This window comes from Anolis carolinensis, chromosome 3 (assembly GCF_035594765.1).
Source record: "Anolis carolinensis isolate JA03-04 chromosome 3, rAnoCar3.1.pri, whole genome shotgun sequence".
In the NCBI taxonomy this organism is placed as follows: Eukaryota; Metazoa; Chordata; class Lepidosauria; order Squamata; family Dactyloidae; genus Anolis; species Anolis carolinensis.
The window spans coordinates 281,447,144-281,472,266 of record NC_085843.1 but is presented as its reverse complement, the minus strand read 5'-3'; the positions used below and the strand labels follow the sequence as shown (position 1 = coordinate 281,472,266).

Sequence of the window (25,123 nt, the reverse complement as noted above, 5' to 3'; positions counted from 1 at the left end):
AGTTGCAAATCTTGATTGAGTAACCATACTCTGCCATACCATGTGAGCGCAACTGCTGAGGGATTGGCCCAGCCTTTCACAAAGATTAGTTGCTAAATTGGCCTGCAAGGAAGCATTTAATAACTGTAGAGACGTAATTACTCATCTCCAGCTCCTGCCATTTGGAGGAACGGTGGCTTTGCGGGCAGCCCAAGGTATCCTTGTGCCACAGAAGAAGATCAGGAAAATTCCACGCTGTGCACCACAGACACCATGGCCTGCATTCATTAGACAGCTGGTATCTGAATGTATAATGAGCAAATTGGATTTAATATTATGATGGCACATTGCTCAGAAAGTGTGCTTCCAAGAAACACCAGGTTCACCCTTTGCTGGAGGTGGCTTTGTTTCTGTTTGCTCAAGAAAGCCTTTTCCAGCTAGCAATCTTGTATGTGTTGGTTTTTGGATTTTAATTCCCAGACCCACGAAGCCAACTAGATATTCTCAGAAATGTCATCCAGAAAGAGAATAGGAATATTCCAACTAATTGGCTCTTGACAGAAAAGACAGAGAATAAGGATTTCAAAGTGTTAAAGCCTTACGTGTCTGTCATGTCTCCCTTCCCATCTCTACGAGACCCATGTACTGGTTGACTTCAGATGGCATTGCTTTGAAGGGTGAGGTCTGCAACAGCTAAGGAAGCAGAACATGGCCCTGGCGTGGTCCACCCACTCACATCATTGTCAACTGTCGTCTATTATATGCTACTTCCATCTGTCAACTGACACCTGAAGGCATTCTGAAACTGTCTGATTTTTAATTAAAGCATCCATCAAAAGAATGTGGGGATCCTTTCATTGAGAAGAACGTGGGGATATAAATTAAAAGAAATGCAAAGTAAGTACCCCTTATCTGCAAACATGTACAGAAAACGTGCAGTTCAGAATCCAGACAAAGTGAAGGGCAGCTTTTGAAAAAGCAAACTGCCAAATTGCATTATCCATTGTCAGTTTTGGAAACTAATCACCAGCTGTGAGAAATAGAGCCCTGTTGCCTTAACACTTGCCTAGACGTAACCAGTAAGCATTGTCTGCTCTGACCAACGAAGACATGTCTATCACGTGGCATCTGGTCCTTTGAATTGGAGATGATATGAATTGAGCCTCTGCACCCTGTTTGTGGCTGTCTTCAAAGAGTAGGATAACAGATAGTAGTTGCCCCTCAACAAGACTAATTTACAATTGCTTAGCTCTCCTGGGACACAGGACCCTTTCATAGCCACTTTTGCTGTGTTTCTTAATGGGCCTGAGAATGCAAGCTGCCTAGCCCCACTGAAAAGCCTCTGACCCACTGACCTTGGAGGAACCATCCTTTTTAAAGGAGCCTCTTTCCCATTTTGCCAACATTTGAAAAGAGGCAGCCAAACCAAGACACTTGGCCTTCCAAGCTCCGAATGTTGAGTTTTGACCGTAAAAAAAGCAAAATCAGCAAAACCGATGATGCCGTGCGGTTATTACATTTTTACTGCAAAGGCTGACACTTTGCTCTGTTTCAAACTGTGATGCCCTGTGTGATGTTTTTAAACAAGGTCAGGACAGGGAGCCCCTCTCCAAATCCCATCCTCACTTTGTAGATTAAAGCAACACAAACACAGCCCCAAACTTCCAGCAGCAAAATGAAAAGATAGCTTTGAAAGGCAAGCCATGGTGCACAATTGTATGTATTTGTGGGAGTGAGTGAGAAATGGAGCAGGGAAGGTGCTAACCTTGGTGTTTATATCGTGCAAACTTTGCTTCTTCCCATGCAAAGTCCCAAAAGTGATAATGGTGCTCTTATTGCAACTTTTGGTATTGATTCATTTATATCCCACTTCTGCTGCAAGCTATGACTTACAATGACTTACAAACATTGAAACGAATTCAGACAAATGCAGACAAAAGCATATGGAAAATTATTGTTTAATTGCTATAGTGTTAAAGCTTTTCAAGACAAATGCTAAAAGCAAATGCAACAGCAGGCTACTAAAAGTCTTTTCTCAAACTCTTAGCATAGAGAAAATGTCAATATGTCATTTTTAGCATTTTTAGGGAGGCGATTTCAAAGCCTGGGTTTACAAGTTCTTCTTTTCAATAGAGTTTGCTGTTATCCGCAGTTTTACGTATCCATGCAAAAATTTGGAAATGTATCCCCTGCAGATACATTGCTCATAAGGTATGCAGTAGTGTCTGACTCCTTTAAGCTTTTGTGATACTCTTCAAATTTTACCGACACTTCAGCTAGATGTGAGGGGCAAAAAACTACCCAAGACATTTGACACCTTATAGTCTTCTTCTGCTCCCTGCATACCACAAATGTCAGGTTTCAGGAGACATGGTTTCATCCCTGTACAAGGATATCTTTGCAACTGTTGGGCTAGAAATGCTGTAAAGGAAAAGAAGGGAGGGGGAGTTTTTGGTAGCTGAGAAACACTCCCAATACCATCCCGATCTTTCTTTGACTTCTTCAAAATAGTGGCATTTCCCCAACCCAGGTCACCAGACATCATTGACGGCTGCTTTCCTCAGCTCTTGCAACTACTCTGATGTGAGGAAAGATGAGTTTAAAGATCCCGCTGACCTTATAGAACTCTTATGAACCCCCCCCCCCCTTGGCACCGCAAACTGTAGCCTTGCCACTTCACAAACCTGACAAGTGTGAAGGAGTGTTTGTGTGTTTAAAAGAGGCTTTGCTGACTGATCACATGCTCTGGAGACCAGGCGGGTTGGCCAGCCAGTCGCTTGCCTTTTCCTGAAGGAGGAATAGGAGTAGGACTGGAGTCGGTGGGCTGAAATATACTTGGACCTTCATCCCACCCGCCTCCTCCACCCTTCGCTCTCTCTTCATTCACTCCAAGGTTGGCTGGAGTGCCTTGGCTTCTTTCAACACGATGGATGAAAGTGTTGGCCTCCCTCTACCTGCCCCATAATGTTAGAGCTTGTCCAGAAACCCTGCATCCTCACTGAACAAACAAAGTCAGTCCATTTCCACCCTTTTGCTCTCATCCACTCTTGCGCCACTGCTGTTAACCCCATTCTGATTTCTGTCATGTTTAAGTCAGTGTAGTCTCTTTAGCTTCTAGGGAGAGTTCAGGTCTGATCCATTCCTTTTTAGCAGTCCATGGTATTCAAACTTTTCCCAGCACCGTATCTCAAATAAGTTGATTTTCTTCCTATCAGCTTTCAGCAACACACACAGACATTGGAAATATGGTGGCATGGACAATCCTAAGTTTAGTATTTAGTGGTACATTTTTATACTTCAGGATCTTGTCTAGTTCCATCATGGTTGTCCTTCTTAGCCTTTGTTGTCTTCTTATTTCTTAAGCGCAGCCCCCATCTGATGGAAAGACAGTTGCATCTGTCAAGTAGGGAAATTTAGGTAAGCTTTATGCGGGAGGCTAATTTAACTAATTTACAACATCATAAAAACTGCCACGAGGAAACACGAGGAAAGGAATGAGGAAGTACAGCCACTAGTGGACAGTGAAGCAACAGCTCCCCCTGTGGCCGGAATCGTGAAGCTGGAAAAAAAAGTTAAATGCCTCTGTGTCTGTCTATATATGTTGTTTGTCTGTTGGCATTGAATGTTTGCCATATATGTGTTCATTGTAATCCGTCCTGAGTCCCCTTCAGGGTGAGAAAGGCGGAATATAAATACTGTAAATAAATAAATAAAATTGGGAAATCTAGAATAGCAGTTATCCCTCCACATTTGTGGATTGACTTTGGCAAATTTGATGGAAACATCTCCAGTTCGATTCTGCGTTCAGGTTCTCCCTGAGGATGGCTGTAGACTCATGCCGGAGATTCCAAGAGATGCAATTTCACATGAGAATGTGCTTTTTAAATTTGCATCTTTTTCCACATTTGCCCCTGATCCCAGCAAATATGGAGGGCTGACATTACTTAAATGTCTGAATGATAATAGTATCTGACTGTACATGGTTCTTATTCTGATGTTTGCTGGCTCCCAGTTTCCTGTTTTTCTTAAACACAGTCAAATTTGCATGGCTGCACCCAGAGACTGCCTCACTAAATCAGCCCCTGTAATTGGATACCACAGACGTGAGGGCAGTGGTATGGCAAGCATGAGCTTCAACAGGGAACCATGTATGGTTCTATACTTAGGCAGAAAAAATACAATGCACAGATACAGAATGGGTGACACTTGACTTGAAAACATTACAAGTGAAAGGGATCTAGGAGTCTTAGTAGACTTCAACCTGAATATGAGCCAACAGTGTGATGCGGCAGCTTAAAAAGCTAAATAGATTCTAGGCTGCATGAATAGGGGTACAGTGTCAAGATTGGAAGTTTTAGTCCCCGTCTATTCTGCTTTGGTCAGACAGTTCAAGATGTGGACAAGGTGGAACATGTCTAAAGAAGGGCACTCAAAATGGGCAAAGGTCTGGAAGCCATGACTCCCTCTGAGGAATGGCTAAAAGAGCTGGGGATGTTTAGCTTGGAGAAGAGAAGGTTGAGAGGGACATGAAAGCTATGTTTAAATATCTGAAAGAATGTCCTATTGAGGAGGAGCAAGCTTGTTTTCTGCTGCTCCAGAGACTGAGGCACAATGGACCTATAGTTTCAAATACCAGGAAAAGAGATACAGTAGAGTCTCAATTATCCAACTTAAACAGGCCAGCAGAACGTTGGATAAGCGAAAATGTTGGATAATGAGGGATAAAGGAAAAGCCTATTAAATGTCAAATTACGTTACGATTTTACAAATTAAGCACCGCAACACCATGTTTTACAACAAATGGACAGAAAAAGCAGTTCAATACACAGTAACGTTATGTAGTGATTATTATATTTACTAATTTAGCAACAAAGCATTGCAATGTATTGAAAACATTGACTACAAAAACATTGGCTACTAACAAATTGACTACAAATAAAGATAAAATTGCATAAAATGAACCTACAGTAACAACATTGTTGGAAGTTAAATCTGTAAAAATTCAGTCCTTGCTGCCTAGAGAAACAGCTGTGGATCTGGGCAGGAGGCAGACTGCGTTGGATAATCCAGAACGTTGGATAAGTGAAGGTTTGCTAAGCGAGACTCTACTGTACCACCAAGACATTAAGAAGAACTTATTTGACAGCTCTTTGACAGAAATTTGCAGCCTGGAAATCAAGTGGAATTTCCTTCTCTGGAGGTTTTTCAGCAGGGGACGGATGACCATCTGTCAGTTGTGCTTTGATTGTGTCTCCTTGCATGGCAGAAAGGGGTTGGATTGGATGGCCCTGGGGGTCTCTTCCAACTCTGTGATTCTGTGTGATGAGGACATAGTTGCACGAAATGTGCTTGAGCTCACAGCCTTCACTCCAACCGCCGCAGGTCTTGCTAGCACGCCTGCGGTCGGGATTTGGTACCGTCTCCTTCGCCGCTTGTTCACAGTTTTGGAGTCACTTTGTTCACTGGCTAAAGCAAGAGTTCTCAGAGCCAGGTTTTCGACATGCAAGAGTTGACTGCAAGATGCAAAACAGTTCCTCTTACCGGAGTTGGCCGGGCCAGCCTCGCACAGACATGGTGCGTCCAAAGCCACCTTCCAGCTGCCCTCCACTTCTCTACCAGCTGTTTTGTGTGCACGCCTTTCCCTGGTGAAGACATTAATTCCATTAATACATATCAGATTAAATCTTAATCCTACAGCTTTTGAATGTCCTTTGGCATTTACAAGATAATGTTCTGTTTTTCATGTCCCCTGCTCAGCATCTCTTTCAACAGATCCCTTTCTCTGACAATCTCTTTTAATATTTTGGGATTACAGTGCAGCTCTCGAGGAGGTCTTCTGCATAGCAAGCAGAGCCTGGATCTCTCAAGAGTAGTTCAGCAACTTCTCCACAGCATTTGGAAGACCTGTCCCCAGCATCTCCTGGGCCATGTGGCTTTTTAATGGTAGAAAAAAGAGCATTTACAGCAGGTTGTGGGGGCTTCTCCACAGGCTATTTATGCACTAAAATCAGAGTAGCATTTTTGTTTTTGCACAGCCTTTTTCCCCCTGAAGAGTTTCCCATTGGCATTCATTGGGTGTTGTCAATATTACTTACTTACTTAGGCAATCCCTCGTAGTTCAAGGATGATTGTCTTCCACCCTGGGAGTGTGTCCGTAGATGGCTGAAGAGACTTATTCTTGATCTGCATGTTCTTCCGCAGTGAGGTTTCCAGATGGGAGGCGGTCCCGGTCAGGGTTGGCTTGATGCTCCTTCCTCTTGGCATGTTTCTCCCTTAAGCCATCCATTCGTGCCTCTTCGAACTCTGCAGCACTGCAGCACTGCTGGTCACAGCTGACCTCCAATTAGAACGCTCAAGGGCCAGGGTTCCCCAGTTCTCAGTGTCTATGCCACAGTTTTTAAGGTTGGCTTTGAGCCCATCTTTAAATCTCTTTTCCTGCCCACCAACATTACGTTTCCCGTTCTTGAGTTCGGAGTAGAGGAGCTGCTTTGGGAGACGGTGATCGGGCATTCGGACAACGTGGCCAGTGGATGGCGTAGGAGCATCGCTTCAATGCTGGTGGGCTTTGCTTCTTCTACCACGCTGACATTTGTCCGCCTGTCTTCCCAAGAGATTTGCAGGATTTTTCTGAGGCAACGCTGATGGAAACGCTCCAGGAGTTGGGTGTGATGTCTGTAGACAATCCACGTTTCGCAGGCGTAGAGCAGGGTTGGGAGGACAATGGCTTTATAAACAAGCACCTTGGTCTCTCTACGGATGCCCCGGTAATCAAACACTCTGCTTCATTCTGAAAAATGCTGCGCTCACAGAGCTCAGGCAGTGTTGTATTAATATGTTGTCAATATTAATGCAGTGCCTGTATTGTTAAAACCGTCGATGGAACAGTATTTCCCATTTGAAAGCATTGGTGATGCTAATAGTTAAGGCAAAAAAGTCAAGGTTGTTATTGCAACCACTCCTTTAGTGCTCGATTTCAATTTTTCACCCCATGTATTTAGGGTTTATTCTTAGACTAAGGCCTGTGCAGCATAAAGTCTGTGGATCTGTTACAGCCCCTGTGGTGGAATTCAAATATACCCATACGTCATAGTCCTTTTTTTTTTGGCTTGTCTTGGCTTCCGCAAGCCCATCTGCACAAGAGAAATGCCTATGTTACTAGGTCTGCACTATTTCTCCGTTTGCTGGATTCAGATGCTCTTGAAAGCGTTGGCACTGGCCAGAAGTCCGCCAGCAGTGTTGCATGGCCCACCATTGTCTGAGGTCCTGTCAACAAGTGAATGGCTGGGAGGTGAAAGCCTTGGGTGCCTTTGGTGCCAGATCCAGTAAGGAGAAACACAGATCATGTGGGGGACAGAAACAGCAGGAGTTGAGGCTGAAGCGAGAAAAGGAGGGACAGGGTATGGAGAAATAAATGGGAAGCAGCCTAAAAAGGGGGTTTGGGAGATGACAGGGAAGTTTGGCAAAATGAAAAGGTGTTTGTGTCTCAGGAAATGAAAAAGGCTAGAGGCAGGCAAATGGGATGCAGAGTGCAGAAAAGATGGTGCTGCGACAGAAGAGACAAATACTGCAGAAGAGAAAGGGTTAGGAGAGAATGGGCTCAAAATTCTTTCTGTTGAGATGTTCATATAATTGCTTTGTCTCCTCTCACACTGTCACAGAGTCCCATTGAGTTAATTAAAATGTGAAAGAAGCCTTTGGAAATATTTGAAATGCACTTTCTTGGCTCCAACCTCAGGTGTGTTAAGCAAACTGTGCATTAGTGGAGTTCCTGCCATAAAGACTCAACAGCATTGTTAACCTTCTTTTCCTTTAATGCTTTTAGTTAATGCATCCCAGAGCTTCACTAAATGGCATTGTCTTCCCTAGCTTGCAGGTCTGCCTCCTCTTGACTGTGAAACTTCTTACATTAAATCTGAAGCTAGCAATGATGCATGGCCAAAACCAGTGGAAAGACTCTGGTGGCATTTCCAAGTTTCTGCCTCTTCCATGTGTCTAAAGAATCGGAGCAGGAACATCTCCGAACATCTGTGTAGATGTGTGACAGGGACACCATTCTCAGCCAGTTTTGTCTCTGAGCAATGGAGATGCTGGGTAAAATACATGTATCCTAGGTCCCACAGATGTCAGAGCATTCCTTTCTTTCTATTGGTTGTGGAAGTGGTGCAGGCCTTCAGTATACCGTTAAACTGCAGCTCGTATGTGCATCAGTTCTCATAATCAATGTTCGAGACCAGCATGGTTGATCTTCTCTGATCTGGCTCAGGGTTTCATCCCTTCCCAAAGCGAACTTTATCACCATAAGGGGATCTTGTTGTGCAGGGATGAGGTTCTTCTTGTGCTCCAGATGAACTGCAACCTTGCATTCGTCTCCATTGATTTAAGTTGGTTTGGGCTGCTAGGAGCTGCAGTTGAACAATACCTGGAAAGCCAGCATAAGTCCCATCCCTATGATAAGAAGTAGAGTCTCTGAACCAGTGGCTTCGCAGCCACAGAAGGAATTTCTGTCACCCCAGGCTGTAGCTGGCTCACTGGGAGACTCCATACTCTGCATTCAAAGGATTCTGGACTCAATCCGTGGCACCTCCATCTAAAACAGAGAGAAAAACTTGTGTTATACAGCAGTCCAGTCAGCAAGCCCCTGGATCTATGGTCTAACTTGTTGTAAAGCAACTTTTTGCATAGATTATTTTTTCATGAGGACTGAAACCTGGCTTGCTTTGCTTTTTAGGACAGGATCATAGTTTATTTGATAGTTCAAATACTTGGTGCACAGAAAACCCTCGATTCAAGTCCAGGGAGAGTTAGGACTCTTGTCTGAAAATCCTAAGGGTCTGTTCTCAATTGACTTGAGGAAGGAGGACCACAGATCCAACTTATTACATGGCTGCTTATAGTGATATCTGTAGGTTTACCATTTTGTGAGAGCAGTCAAAATCCACCACTCCTAATTTGTTTTGTTGGCTTGTTTGTATTTTGTATTTTTCTCATTACACCTCATGTTGAGGCAACTAATAACATTTTGCATGAACGGTACCTTGGCCGAGGCCAAGCCCAAGTCGTCCCTTGCTTGTTCTGGGGAGGGAGAACCGTCTTTGAAGTTGGATTCAGTGCCAAACATGAACGCTGTCAGAAGGTACTTAAGAAGTGCCGTTGACCAAGCAGTGTGCACTGTATCATTTTGTGGGCAATGAGAGCTGTGTATTTTGGCCTGAACAGGGTATTTAGCTGTCTAGTACTGGGTTGTGGCATTTCCCAGGATGTTTGTTCATTTTCGTGGAACTCTTTCTGTGTTTCCTTCCCTCTCCATTGTACTTTTTCTGTCCCTGGGAGTGGGATACACAGAGGGAGATGTGGGTGCTCTCCTCATCCTTTGCAAGGAAGCAGCGCAAATTAAGATCAAGGAGTACTTTTACAAGAAAAATAAGCAGAGATTCACCTTAAAATGCCTTCCTGACCAAACTTTGGCATCAGTGAGGTTCAGCTGAGAGCTGAAGGAGCAAGCTTGGGAAGTAATATCTTTTGTCTTATTCAGCAACCGTTCCTCCAAGGCAATTGCCGGCTGTGGTTAAAGAGTCCCAGAAGAATGTGTGTTTGTGTTGTGTTTTAATGAAAAACTTCTGGCAACATCAGCAAAAGTCAGACACAACTTTGGCGGACTTTGTCTTTAAGCCAGAGGACATGAATGACAATTTTACGGGACTCGCCATATTCGGCTCATTGGTTATGCACCTGCCAGTTCGACGTATTCCCTCCCAGATCTGGCATTGACTGACTACACATTTATTTCTTCTTGTTGTTATGTGCCTTTAAATCATTTCTGACTTAGGGTGGCCCTATTGCAAGGGTTTTTTTGGCATGATTTGTTCCAAGGAATGCGACCCACCCTCTGGGTTTCTGTGACCTAGTGCGGATTTGAACCCTGATCTCACAAACATCTAATCCAACATTCAAACTGCTATACCACACAAGCGCTCATATTAATTTCTAGAATGTTTTTTAAAAGTCTGACTGGCTCACAAAATTACTAAAACACAGCAATACAAATAAGTGCAATCCCTAGACTGCTCAAAATAATAGCATACAATTGGACCAAGCATATGCTATAAAGCCAGGCACTTTTTAAAAATTGTGGTAAGTAATAACATTAGGAATGATATGAAAGGACTGTTACTAACTCGTTTTGCTGAACCTAGGGCTCAAGTTTGGGACAAGTCTCGAAATCCCTAGATGTTTGGTCCATGCTGCGTTCTGAATTGGGTTTGGGAAGGAAAGTCAGTGTGGTATAGCAGTTTGAGCATTGGAATCCAGAGTTTGAATCTTTACTCTGAAATGGAAACCTATTGGATGACGTTGTGCAAATCACACATTCTCAGCTTCAGAGGAAGACAATGCCAAATCTTTTCAGAACAAATCATACCCCCAAAAAACCTGTAACAGAGTTGTCTTAGGGTCACCAAAGGCTAGAAATGACTTGAAGGCTAACAACAAGAAAAAATAAAAAGGTTAAGCCCCTTTAAGCTATCTGTGTAATAAAAGGGCCTTAGCAGTGTGCTGACTTCAGAGTACAGTGGGCCTTTGGTATCTGGGAATACCAGTTTACTATGCCATTGTATGTAAAAAGACATGTATGTTTGTAGCTCCAGGGAAGTCTGGGAACCAAACCTCAGTTGCATCAGATGGCAAAATGGCAAGTTTGAGCCCTCCCTCCCCTCCCTCTCTCTGTATATATAGCTAATGTTATCTAAGAGACCCTAAGGAGGGGTGATATTATCTTCAGGAGGTTGCTTTCCCTCCCTTTGAAATGAAAACAATAATCAAGTTGGGGGCAAATCGGACACTATCAATCACAGGTGGTTGAATCCATGCAGAATCCATGGATACAGAAGGCTGACCGTACTATGAAATAATGCTTGGAATTATCCTCATAAGAAGATACGTATCCAACAGGTTGAGTGTTTTTAGTTGAGAAGCAGTTTGCTCTCTGCCTTATGCAACTAGAACCTTGATAAATGGAATTTGTGGTGACATTTGGAGATGTACTTGCAGGAACAAAGTACTGGCACGATGCTGAGCAACTGTGTTGTGTTCCATCATAAACTTCACAATTCCATCTTTTTGATGGATAATCAAAGAAGAAGGCCTTTCTAATATGAATGACTGAGCTTGCTCCATTGGGGAGTGGAAGTTCTTCAAACTTATCATTCTGCCTGTGGGGCAGAATGAATGTTGAAGGCCAGGGGTGGGAAAAGAGTGACACTGGAGTCATAGTTGGCCCCATGGCAGTTTGTTTAGACTTTATTTATTTATTTATTTATTTATTTACAGTATTTATATTCCGCCCTTCTTTCTCACCCCGAAGGGGACTCAGGGCAGATTACAATGAACACATATATGGCAAACATTCAATGCCAACAGACAAACAACATACATTAGACAGACTCAGAGGTATTTTAAACATTTTTCCAGCTTCACGATTCCGGCCACAGGGGGAGCTGTTGCTTCACTGTCCAGTAGTGGCTGTACTTCCACATTCCTTTCCTCATGTTTTGTTGGCAGTTTTATGGTGTTGTAAATTAGCCTCCCCCATAAAGCGTCCCTAAATTTCCGTAATTGACAGGTGCAACTGTCTTTCGGGGCTGCATAGGTCAACAGCAAGCTGGGGCTATTAATGGTCGGAGGCTTAACCCGACCCAGGCTTCGAACTCATGACCTCTCAGTCAGTAGTGATTTATAGCAGCTGGTTACTAGCCAGCTGCGCCACAGCCCGGCCCGACTTCATCTCTAGCATTCTTCCCTTTATTGGGAAAAGTTTGAATTACCTCACCCGGAATCCTTCAGAAGCAGCAGCTCAACTTTTAAATGGTGGTCTCTGAACTGTTGTATAGATCAAAATTTACCTGTTTTGAATCAGCAATGTGATCTGGCAACTAAAAAAGCCAATGTGCTTCTAGGCTGCATCAACAGAAGTATAGTGTCTAGATCAGTGGTTCTCAACCTGTGGGTCCCCAGATGTTTTGGCCTTCAACTCCCAGAAATCCTAACAGCTGGTAAACCGGCTGGGATTTCAGAGAGTTGTAGCCCAAAACACCTGGGGACCCACAGGGTGAGACCCACTGCTGTAAGGAGTGACATAGGGAGCTAGGGATATTTAGCTTTGAGAAGAGAAGTTTGAGAGATGACATGAGAGCCATGTTGAAATATTTGAAAGAATGTCGCATTGTCTAGATCTGATCTAGAAACTAGGGCGCAACAGGGCAAAGAGATTCCTTTGCTCCGTTGTGTCCTAATCTAAAAATTTCCCGATGGTAACTGCTGTTTGACAGTGGAATATGGTGCCTGGGAGTCTGATGGAGTGTTCTTCTTTGGAGGTTTTTAAGCAGCAACTGGATGGTTGTCTGTTGGGAGGGTTTGGATCATGTGGTAAAATGGGGCTGGGTTGGCTGGCTCTTTCAGTCTCTTCTATGGTTCTGTTAGATTCCACCTAAACATTAGGAAAAATTTCCTGATGATAACTGCTGTTTGACAGTGGAATATGGTGCCTGGGAGTCTGATGGAGTGTTCTTCTTTGGAGGTTTTTAAGCAGCAGCTGGATGGATGTCTGTTGGGAGGGTTTGGCTCTTGTAGTCTCTTCTATGGTTCTATTATTCAAAAGCAACGGGTCTTTCAGTCCCTTGCAGTCTTCTCCCTTTTTGTGACACTTTCTGCAAGTTTCTTGGGGGTTCTCGAGGCAGGAAATGGCTCCTGGGCCCCTCCAAGGTCCCCCACCCCTGCTGTAGTCTTGCACAGTGTTGGTTTTATTTATGTGAAACCTTTTTACTGTACTCCCATCTCCCAGAATTCTGAGGTCTTTCTTACGAGGCCATAAAACTGCACCAAACCAATCAAAACATAATCATGTGCCGAACCGCTAAACAAACCCCAAAAGCCAAAAATAACCTGTAAAAACGTCAACTCCCTTTACTAGGACACCACTCCGCAAGCCTTTTTTGGGGGGTGTCCCATCTGAGTGCATGGCTTTGGGCATCTCCGTGGGGCACAACGAAACACCTGTTCCACCCCACACCTCTCAGCGACAGCCATGGAAATGTGGCCGGGATGCCCAAAGGGGCAAAAGTTCAGATCTGGCCACTTTGCGGGTTCTGGCACCGTGGGCCTGGCAGCCAAGGTTGGCTTGGCCTCCGCTGAGGAGGAAACCGTAAGCGATGGCATCGGAGCATACTCCTCACATGGGATTCATTCAGTCCGATCTCCAACGGCCTAGTCTCTCTGTCTCTGTTTCTTTTCATTTTTTTCTTCCCTGCTGCCATGAAATACTTCTCTTCTCACTCCATCCTGCCAGATGTAACCAGGCCAAGCTCTGAGCTCTGGGCGGCATCCAGCAAAAAAAGTCCCCGTCTGCCCTTGGAGCGGCCGGCAGGCAGGCAGGCAGGCAGGGAGGGCTCCGGCCCGCGGCTCCCGTTAAGAAGTGAGCCCTGTTGCTGGCCAAGCTGCAGCTCCAGCTTTGCCTTATGATCCGTTCGTTGCTTTTCCTAAACCACAAAGCAGCACCTCTTCACTTAATCCCTCTTTTTCTGGATGCTGCGGCTCAACTGAGAGTTTAAAAAAAGGTCTCTGGTGCCATGCTGGAAAGACTTTTGGTGTGTGTGTGAGATTTATTCTCTGAAATCCACCCAATACCTTCTCATGGGTCTCAAATATCGTGGCTTATCAGGGATGCCCTGAGATGACTCTGCTGCCCCAAGGCAACATCTCTGCACTTAATCCATCTTTTTCTCCATGCAGAAACTCAAAGGAGTGTTGCAAAAGGTCTCTGGTGGGCTGCTGGAAAGGCCTTTTGTCTTTATTCTCTGAAGTCAAGCTGGTAGCTTATCAGGGGTGACCTGAGATGACTTTGCTGCTGGCCATTCCCTCCAAAGCATTTATTCATTTATTTATTTATTTATGTACAGCATTTCTACCCCACCTTTCTCACCCGAGAGGACTCAAGGCGGCTTACAAAACTGGCAAAATTAAATGCCAGTTTTTTTTTTTCTTTTCGTGTCAGGAGCAACCTGAGTTGCTTCTAGAGTGAGAGAATTAGCCATCTGCAAGGACGTTGCCCAGGGGACGCCCAGATGTTTTGATGCTTTACCATCCTTATGGGAGGCTTCTCTCATGTCCCCGCATGGAGTTGGAGCTGATAGAGGGAGCTCATCCGCACTCTCCCTGGGTGGGATTCGAACCTGGCAGAGCTTCAGGTCAGCAACCCAACCTTCAAGTCACAAGGCCTTTATCCCCTAGGCCATCGGAGGCTCCTATTAAATGCCAGTAACACAATACAATTAAATGAAACATAGAACATTTAAAACAATTAGGCATTAGTCAATAAAAACAATATACAAAGCTTAAAACATATAAAGTGCTTAAATCCATTCGTCCAGCAGCCTTGCGCATAATCCTTAGTCCAGACCGTGTCAAGCCATAAAGCTTATTCATTAAACGCTTGCACACATAACTATGTCTTTAGTTTCTTCCTGAAGTCCAAAAGAGATGGAGCCTGCCTGATGTCATTGGAGAGGGAATTCCACAGCCTAGGAGCCACCACGGAGAAGGCCCTGTTTCTCGTCCCCACCAGCCGCGCTTGCGAGGCAGGTGGGACCGAGAGCAGGGCCTCCCCAGATGATCTTAAGGTTCTAGTTGGATCATAGGAGGAGATAGGTTTGGACAGGTAAGCATCCTGTTCCCTCTATATCCTTTCACGGGGCTGTTCAATCGCTAGCAATTATTCAAAGCAACGTTCATAAAAGACATGATGGGAAGCCAACAATATCTTTGAAACTAACTGGGAAGGAGTTTCCAGCATTAGCTTTCGCTGTAACAAAGGGTACATCTACACTGTAGAATGAATGCAGTTTGACACCATGGCTGTGTTATGGAATCATAGCTGTAGCTTTACAAAGCTTTTAGTGCTCTCAGCCAAAGGGTGCTAGCGCTCCACCAAACTGCTACTTCCATTATTTCGTAGATTTGAGCCATGGCTGTTGAAAGTGATGTCAAACTGTATTAATACTGCAAAGTAGATGCAATGCTTTGTTAAATCTTTAATGAACAAACGCCCATGCTACAATTTTATTTATCTAACACTCTATCACTCTATCTCAGGCATCTTCAAACCTCAGCCCTCCAGCTCATAGAATTCTGGGAGGCTCAAACAGTTGGAGGCCACAGTTTGAGGATACCTGCTCTATCTATCTGTCTATCTTTGCATATAGAGAGCTTTCTTCTTCAAGGGGAAAGATAATAGAATTAGGCAGAGCAAACCTCATGTATTCATTGGCCATCCAGTTTGGAGCACAATGGGAATGCCCCATGAAAGAGAAATATCTGGGAGTAAAGGAACGGTCAGCTCCCTCAGGAGAAATATGTGGAAATGGATTAAAGGAAGAAGAATAATAGAAGCGGAAGAGACCCGAAGAGCCATCCAGTCCAATTCCATTCTGCCAGGCAGGAAGACTCAATCAAAGCACCCTCGACAGATGGTCATCCAGCCTCTCTGTAAAAACCTCAGGAGGAGAAATCTTGACTCCCAGGTAGCATTCCACTGTCAGATAGCTTGAACTATCAAGAAGTTTTTCCTAATGTTTAGGTGGAATGTCTTTTCCTGCAGTTTGAATCCATTGCTCCATGTCTTGGTCTCCTTATTTTCTGACAACAAGCCCTGTACAGTCATGGAGGGAAGGACATCACAGCTTCCTTGTCCCTTGAAGCCCTTTTGAATTCAAGAAGAAGCATCTCTTCAGCAGGGAAACTGCTAAAATATCTTGTGTAAGGTGGAGGACACAACCCCACTGCCAGTATTCAGCTAAGAGAGAACTGTCATTCCATCCATCACTTTATTTGCACTGGGTCCCAAATTCAAAAGAGAGAGAATTGCAGCAAATAAAGCATATAGTTAAAATGTAAAACAAAAAACAAAAAAGAACAAAGCAATTCTCAAAAGCTAGCTGGAATAAAAACATTTTTACCTGCCACTGAAAAGTTGTCCTAGCCTCACTAAAAGTGGGTTCCAATGTCACAGAGAAAGCCGTCTCCACATTTTCAGGTTTTAACTTGCTGATTTGATTATTCAAGGATTTTATGAATGTGTGAGTAATCGCTAAGATGGAATCTACACTGTAGAATTAATGCAGTTTGAAACCACTTTATCTATCATGGCTCAAAGCTATGGAATCATAGGAGTTGTATTTTTGGCGAAAGGCTAAAACTCTGAGGATTCCATAGCATTGAACTGTGGCAGTTAAAGTGGTGTCAAACTGCATTAATTCGACAGTGTAGGTACCCACCTCCTGTTAGAGGAACTAGACATTCCTAGAGAGAAAACTAGAATCCTACTGACTCACTTCCCTGATCCATGGCATTAAATAGTAATGGTACTTTACAGAGGCGCATGAACCTAGAGGACAAGTCCTCACACCGAGGAGTTTGCAGCCATCCTTGGATGCTCCGGTTTTGATCATTCGGGTGGAAAGCAGAGCAGTTTCGCAGAGTTTGGTTTGGGTTTTTGTTGATGTTTGGTACTTTTTATAAAAAGTTATTTCTAGGAATCCACTGGTCATGGGTACTTCTTATAAAGAGGTATTTCTACGAATTCACTAGTGGTCATTTTCCATAAAGGGAGCAACACTGGCACCTGGTGGTGGTTTAATGGAAAAGTCACTTCTGTCTTTAAAATAATGGTCTTGGATAATAATTAGGTTCAGCTCTGGTTAATGCTTGCATGGATGAATAATAATAATAATAATAATAATAATAATAATAATAATAATAATAATAATAATAATAATAATACATCACACAGTCCTAGACACTTGGGAAGTGTTCGACTTGTGATTTTGTGATACGAAATCCAGCATATCTATCCTGTTTGCTGTGCCATAATAAAATAATAATAATTTATTTTTCTATCCTGCCACCATCTCCCCGAAGGGACTCAGGGCAGCTAACATGGGGCCAAGCCCAAAACAAATAAAATAAAACAATTACAATGGATATCTAGATCAAAAACAATGATACATCAATCAAAATTTATTTAAAATTATTATTATTAATATTATATTATTGTATTGGGCTTGCCCCCATGTGAGCAGCCCCGAGTCCCCATTGGGGAGATGGAGGCTGCATACAAAAATAAAATGATGATGATTATTATTATAATTATCAAATAAAATAAGCAATTTAAACATTTTAAAATACAATAAAACACATAATAACCAGAACATGGGTAATGATACAAACATCAACCACTAAAGATAAAAGGGGCCGGGCATATAAAAAGACAGGATTTCAAAGCTTTTTAATAAAGTGCATAATCAAGTGTCAGAGAGTCAACCGAGATAATATGGGATAAGGTAAGGTAGGAAGGAAATAAAGTGCTAAAAAGCAATGTCTCGGTGAAAGGGGTCTATCAATGAATATCAGTTGTTGTAGCTTTATTGCAGAGGAAGCAACCAGCAAAACCACTTATGGCTGCAAAGCCCATAACTATACCCAGTTGTGTGGAAATGCTATAGAAAGGAATTCAGCACAGGTTCACATGCGACTTATTTGTAGTGCAGCCTCTCAATATGTGAATGGATCACTGCATATCTCAGTGGAACCTATTGCCAAAGTGCTTCCTCCAGTTGAAAGACAGCTTAGCTGGATTGTACATTATTGAGGAGAGGCAGTGGAATAAAATGAACCCAATCTCTTGAAGAGCCTGGTGTCTGAAACCACATTGACTGTATAAACGTTGCTGTAGATCTGTTGTGGTCTTTAGCTACGTGGCCCACCATCCAGTCCAGAATCAAAAGGTGTGATCTGTGTCCCATCATAGTCCATTATTATTGCAGCCTTAAGTCTTTAGGGCCAATGGCCAATAGCATTTCACAGTTGTGTGAAGTAGTGCAGCATTCCTAATGTACGCAGAAATGGGCAAGATTAGCGGCTGTTGCTGTTAACTTTGTCTGCAGAAAGTAGTGATAAGCATTAAAGGTAAAGGTAGAGGTTTTCCCTGACGTTTAGTCCAGTCATGTCTGACTCTGGGGGTTGGTGCTCATCTCCATTTCTAAGCCGAAGAGCCGGCGTTGTCCATAGACACCTCCAAGGTCATGTGGCTGGCATGACTGCATGGAGCGCCGTTACCTTCCCGCCGGAGCAGTACCAATTGATCTACTCACATTGGCATGTTTTCGAACTGCTAGGTTAGCAGAAGCTGGAGCTAATAGCAGGCGCTCACTCCGCTCCCAGGATTCGAACCTGGGACATATAGGCATTTTGATTTGTATTAGACCTTGAAAACCCCATCCTCTAGTGGTCAATCCAGATATTGCACCTTGAAGGTACAGTACAGTACTTGCTACTTTCTTTCCAGATATCTATATGTCCGTCTATATAATTAATACAGTTTGATCCTACTTTGAGTGCCATGAGTTGATGCTATAGAATCCCAGGAATTATAGTTTTACAAGGTCTTCAACCTCTTGTGCCCAAGCATGCTGGTGCTTCATCAAACTACAGTCATGGCAGTTGAAGTGGTGTCCAGTTACATCAATTCTATAGTGTAGATACACTCTTAGATCATAATTTTCCTATCAGTTTAAAGGCATTTGAAGTCCAGTGCATTAGGAAACTGTCAGATTGCTGATGGTCTGAAGGCAGACATATATTCGCTTTCATTTAGTCAATATTCATAACAGAACATCTCAGAGCTTGTAAATTTACTTTGTAAAATGAATTCCTTACTCAGATTCACCATAGTGGCATAATCTCTTGCCCCTTTTCTCTTACAATGTTTGTGAATTCACTTATTCCACGGCATCTTTCTCTTTCACTCTCTTGTTTCCAAAACTTTTAAATCAAGATGGGATTGATAATGACAAAAACCCTCAAGCTGTTAAGTTTCCTTGGCAAGACTTGCTCAGAGGGGGTTTGCCTTGGCCTTCTTTGGAGGCTGAGAGAGTGTGACTTGCCCAAAGGCCTTCTTCACCATCACTAACACTGTGTCTTCCATTAAACAATACAGTATCTGCAAGGACGAGAGAGGGAGATGTAAAGCCTTCCAGGGCTATAGGGAACAGAGCACAGTCTGTTTTGTTGATATGTTTATAATATATGATGGTGTTTCCACTTGTTGCTGGTGTAACTTTTCCTAACTGCATTCTTCCTCTCCCCAGGTTGGTGGAGGAGTTTATGCTCCTGGCAAACATGGCTGTCGCGCACCAGATCTTCCGCTCCTTCCCGAAGAAGGCTTTGCTGCGGAGGCACCCCCCGCCCCAGACCAAAATGCTCAACGACCTCATGGAGTTTTGCACCCAGATGGGCCTGGAGATTGACTGCAGCAACGCTGGCACCTTGCATGTAAGTGCGTATGTCTATTTATGGAGTGGAGGGGATGGATGTGAGGAGAGCAAAACAACTGGACGAAGGGGTCTCCTGTCACAGCCAGCAAGCGGTTTGTTTCCAGGACTTTTTTCAATGGCTAGTATCCACATTATATTCATAGAATTATAGTGTCAGAAGAGTCTGCCAAACAGAAAAATACAATCAAAACACTCCTGAGAAATAGTCACCCAGCCTCTGCTTAAAACCTCTGGAGAAAGGGACTCCACCATTCTCCCAGGAAGCATATTCCATTGTCAAACAGATTTTACCATCAGGAAATTCTTCCTAATGTTTTGCTGAAATCTTTTTTTCTCTGCTGTTTGAATCCATTGCTCCACTGTGTCCTCGTCTGTGCAGCAGAAAACAAGCTTGCTCGCTCTTCCATGCGGCAGCCTTTCAGATATTTAAACAGTGCTGTGCAGTAGATTAAGCCGCTAAGCTGCTGAGCTTGCTGACTGAAAGGTCGGCAGTTCGAATCTGGGGAGTGAGGAGAGCTTCTGCTATTAGCCCCAGCTTCTGCCAACCTAGGAGTTCAAAAACATGCAGATGTGAGTAGATCAATAGGTACTGCTTCGGCGGGAAGGTAAAAGTGCTGGCCACATGATCTTGGAGGCGTCTACGGACAATGCCGGCTCATGAACTTAGAAATGATTAGCACCAACCCCCAGAGTTGGACTCGACTGGACTTAATGTCAAGGAAAAACGTTTAGCTTAATCATGTCTCTTCTCAACCTTCTTTTCTCCATGCTAAACATCCCCAGCTCCTTAAGCTGTTCCTCATAGGGCTTGACTTCCAAACCCTTTATCACTTTGGTTGCCTTCAATGGACATTTTCCATGTTGTCAATATCCTTCTTGAATTGTGATGTCCAAAACTGATCATAATCTTATTTCAGATAAGGCCTGGCCAAAGCAGAACAGAGTGGGACTATGACTTCCCTTGGTGTAGACACTATACTCCTATCGATGCAGCCTAGAATTGCATTGGCTTTTTTAGCTGCCACATCACACTATTGACTAATGTTCAGCTTGTTGTCTATTAAGACTTCCTTCCCATCACCTGTCCTCATGCTTAAAGGAATAGCTCCTGCCAGAAAGTCCTGCAAAGTGTAAACAAGCAAAACATTCCCTCTCCCAGGCAAACATCCTATCTTTGGCTTCCCTGTTTATGGGCAGAAAAGTACCAGGCTATTTTACAAATGCCTAAGTATTGTCAAACCATTATTGCCGATAGCAAGCCACCTGGTGCATTCCCTGAAGGGACAGAATTTAAGCTAAGAACCTCAGGATTCCTACTCCTTCCCATAAACTATCCTTGTATCAGGGGCATTATGGAAAGCACCAATTTGGGGGAGAAGCTGCCCTGTAGATATTTTTCTGGATCAACTGTGTTTATCTTTTTCTCTTTTCTTTTTAGAAAAGCCTGAATGAAATCTTTGGCGCTGACAAATACGCAGAAGCCAGGAAAGAGGTGCTGACCAACATGTTCTCACGACCCATGCAAGTAAGTACAGACACTGACTAGTTCTACCATGAACTTGGGCTATCAGCAAAACCAGAGCCTCTGAGACAGTAGTTCTCAACCTGTGGGTCCCCAGATCTTTTGGCCTTCAACTCCCAGAAATCCTGAGAGCTGGTAAACTGGCTGGGATTCCTGGGAGTTATAGGCCAAAACACCTGGGGAGCCATAGGTTGAGAACTACTGCTCTAAGATTATGACTGAACTGCTAACTGCTGCCGGCTGTTAGGAATTGTGGGAGTTGAAGTCCAAAACACCTGGAGGGCTCAAGTTTGCCCATGCCTGTGCTAGAATATACTTTCCAGTTACTTTGCTTTCCCAAGCTGGTAATTTCTCTCGGCATGGGATTAGGCTCTAAAAACTTCCCTTCATGCTTGAGCAGCAGCTAACTGTTTATCTGTTAGTTCTCTCATTGCTGGATGCTTCCCACATCTTTAGGACTTCTATTTAATGTCTGGCGGCTGTCAGCATCATTGGTGGAACCAGAGCTTGGAAGATATGTTGTTGAAGGCTTTCATGGCCGGGATCACAGGGTTGTTGTATGTTTTCCAGGCTGTATGGCCATGTTCCAGAAGTATTCTCTCCTGACATTGCACAACCTCTGAGGATGCCTCTGAGGATGAGATGTGGGTGAAATGTTATGAGAGAATACTTCTGGAACATGGCCATACAGCCCGGAAAACATACAACAACCCAGAGCTTGGGAGTTTTACATCCCACAGTAATACGAGGGCTATCCAGAAAGTTCATGACGTTTTGGAATTAAAAATAAACAAAGTATAGGAGAAAACATTTACCATATTCAGTTGAAAGCCAGACCCAAATACTAGTTCTCACCATAGTCCCCACTGAAATCTAGGTAGTTATCATAGTGATAAAGTGTTTGAAAAGCCCTTGAAATGCAAGGAAGGTTTTTTGGGACAGGAAAGGTGTGCTTCTTGCAAAACCTTAGAAGAGCACCTTCTTTGCAAGCATCTGCAAAACAAAAGAGCGATCGAGGAAGATCGTGCGGAAAGCTGAGCGCACCATTTGACAGCTGAGAGAAGGGAAGCCAGCCTGGTTCAGGACGCAAGCCAGGCGGGAATCTTGGGGGGGGGGGGGAGGGCTTTTCAAACACTTTTATCGCTATGATAACTACCTAAATTTCAGTGGGGACTATGGTGAGAACTAGTATTTGGGTCTGGCTTTCAACTGAATATGGTAAATGTTTTCTCCTATACTTTGTTTATTTTTAATTCCAAAACGTCATGAACTTTCTGGATAACCCTCGTACATTGACATTAGTAAAAAAAAGCTGACCACCATTGCTTTTCCCGTTGCGTATTACTGACGTTTGAGAGAAGGAAAACACTGTGTTACCATTACCTGTGGTTTCATTTACCTGCATCTGTCAAAATTTGTTTTCCCTAAGCATTTCCCAGATCTTCCAGTGCTAGGCCCGGGCTGTGGCGCAGGCTGGTGAGCAGCCAGCTGCAACAAATCACTCTGACCAAGAGGTCATGAGTTCAAGGCCAGCTCAGAGCCTAAGTTTGTCTCTGTCTTTGTTCTATGTTAAGGCATTGAATGTTTGCCTTATATGTGTAATGTGATCCTCCCTGAGTCCCCTTCGGGGTGAGAAGGGCGGAATATAAATACTGTAAATAAATAAATAAATAAATAAATAAATAATAGTGTATGGTATGCTTCTGCTAGAAGGTGCACGTGATCACCTACAAAGCCCTGAACGGTTTGGGACCCTCCTACCTTAGTAATCGCCTCTCCCCCTACGAACCTGCATGATCTCTTCGTTCGTTGGGGGAGGCCCTCCTCTCACTCCCACCTCCGTCACAAGCGCGGTTGGTGGGGATGAGAGAGAGGGCCTTTTCCGTGGTGGCCCCCCGGCTCTGGGACTCGCTCCCCAGGGAAATCAGGCAAGCCCCCACCCTGATAGCATTCAGAAAGAGCTTGAAAACCTGGCTCTTTACTCATCCCCATAGCAATCTGTGTCTGTGACCATTCCTGTACCGGTTTATACTTTTTACCTATGTCAACTTGATAAAGACACAGGGTCTACTCCCATCCCAATTTGCACTTCCAAGAATTTGCAGCACTTTATCAGTCACCTCGTGTTTACAATATTTATATGGTGCACCTTACCCAGTCTACTTTTATAACCTCTCCATTTTAATCCATGTTTTTATAAGCTCTTGTCATTTGTTTTTACTGGCTAATGTTTAAATTTTTATAATTGTGCATGTTTTTTGTCTATTGTTGTGTTTTATATTGCTATTGTTTTTATTCAGGCTTGGCCCCATGTAAGCCTCCCTGAGTCCCCTTTGGGGAGATAGAGGCGGGGTATAAAAATAAAGTCATTATTATTATTATTATTATTATTATTATTATTATTATTATTATTATTATTATTATGTTGTCCATAGAGTCATTCTGGAGTTGTCCGCTCTAACCATTTCCTTCTGTTGTTTGGCAGAGAAGGGTAAAGGCCTTGTAAAACTACATTTCCTATGAGCCATGGCTCTTAAAGTGGTGTCAAACTGCATTCATTCCAGCTGCACTCCAGGGCTGTGAACAAAGCTTAACAAATGCATGGGCAGTCGTCCCGGAGCGTTCCTTCTGAGAGGAGGACTATCAGCCGCTGAGCTGCCTTTGATTTACGGCAGGGCTGATCTTGAGATCAGCTACCCCGAGAGGCAAGCCCAGAGCGTTCAATCTCTTTGACTGATGGCGGCAAGAGATGGGGAAATGGCTCCGTTTTCCCGGGGAGTGTGGAGGAGTGCGCGTGGGTGTAGCAAAGTCTCGCCAAAGAGGAACTCTGCTCCACAAGGAGGTCACGGGGACCTTGGAAGGCTTCGGGGTGGATTTGGGGGCTCCCAGGCCAAAAGGCATAGCTCCCACTCTCAGGATCACAGCAACCCTTTGGTGACATTGCAAGCCCATCTGTTAAAAGAGTTTACCTGCTCCCACTGCCCCATCCATCATCCCTTCCTGTCTGGCCCCCAGTATTTGTGCTTGCCCTGCTTCCCCCATCCCTGACAAAGCTGACTCCAAAAGACACACATAACACAGGAGAAGCAGATTTTTAACAAGAATGCTGCAGAAAGGAAGCTGTCATTGGTGTTTCATTTATGTAACACTAATAAAGCATGGCACTGGTACAGTTTCATTGTTTAGATGACTTATTTATTAGGTCATTTATTCTTACAGCCCTTCTATAAGGGAAGATCAGCTTTGCAATTGGGCCAGCTAAGAGAACAGAGACTTCTCTCTGCTGCTCTTTTTGTAATGTGCCTGGAGAGTTGTCCAAAGGATTAACAATGCATTTATGACCTTACATGCCAGTGGTTTAGATTTGAACCAGAACCTTCCGAATTTGTGAACGACAATCAGGAATTATTTATCTATTATTATTTATTTACAGTATTTATACCCTGCCCTTCTCACCCCAAAGGGGATTCAGAGCGGCTTGCAGAATACACACATACAGCAAATATTCAATGCTGATAATACACTTAACAAGGGCAGACAAACACAAACAAATGTAAAGGCAGTTGTTCCCATTTTAATTCCGGCATCTTGGAGGCTGTGCTTGACTCCGGCCACTGGGCTGCTTGTGCATCTCCCTTATCTATTGTTCATTTGACCACTGATTTTATATATTACACCAATTAACTACTAACTGGCTATTCATTGAGTGTAGACTCCAGTCTCAAAAGACAGTGGGATGTTTCATGGCTTCTTGTTGAGATACTATATATACTCATGAATAAATCGACCTCATGTATAAGTCAAGAGCAGGTTTGGGAGCCAAAATTATGGATGTTTCCATGACCCATTTATTTTTACAGTATTTATATTCCGCCCTTCTCACCCCGAAGGGGACTCAGGGTGGATTACAATGAACACTTATATGGCAAACATTCAATGCCAACAGACAAACAACATTCAGTTTTAGACAGACACAGAGACATTTTTTACGTCTTTTCCAGTTTCACGATTCCGGCCACGGGGGAGCTGTTGCCTCACCGTCCATTGGTGGCTGTTCTTCCTCTTCTTTTCCTCGTGAGCAGTTTTATGGTGTTGTAGATTAGTTAAATTAGCCTCCCACATAAAGCGTACCTAAATTTTCCCTACTTGACAGATGCAACTGTCTTTCGGGGCTGCTAGGTCAACAGCAAGCCGAGGCTATTTTTTTTTTTTTTTATGGTCAGAGGCTAAACCCGACCCGGGC

General features: G+C 43.7%; 1 protein-coding gene across 2 annotated transcripts in view; it reads left to right on the top strand.

The window, feature by feature from the left end:
• Nucleotides 1-25,123, top strand: part of dis3l2 (DIS3 like 3'-5' exoribonuclease 2) — a 242,595-nt gene that overhangs the window by 201,235 nt on the left and 16,237 nt on the right. For both annotated transcript variants that reach the window (XM_008117855.3, XM_008117854.3), the window contains exons 16-17: nt 19,173-19,356; nt 20,797-20,883. In XM_008117855.3, coding sequence (XP_008116062.2) covers nt 19,173-19,356; nt 20,797-20,883 — 271 coding nt within the window. The remainder of the gene's footprint in view (nt 1-19,172; nt 19,357-20,796; nt 20,884-25,123) is intronic.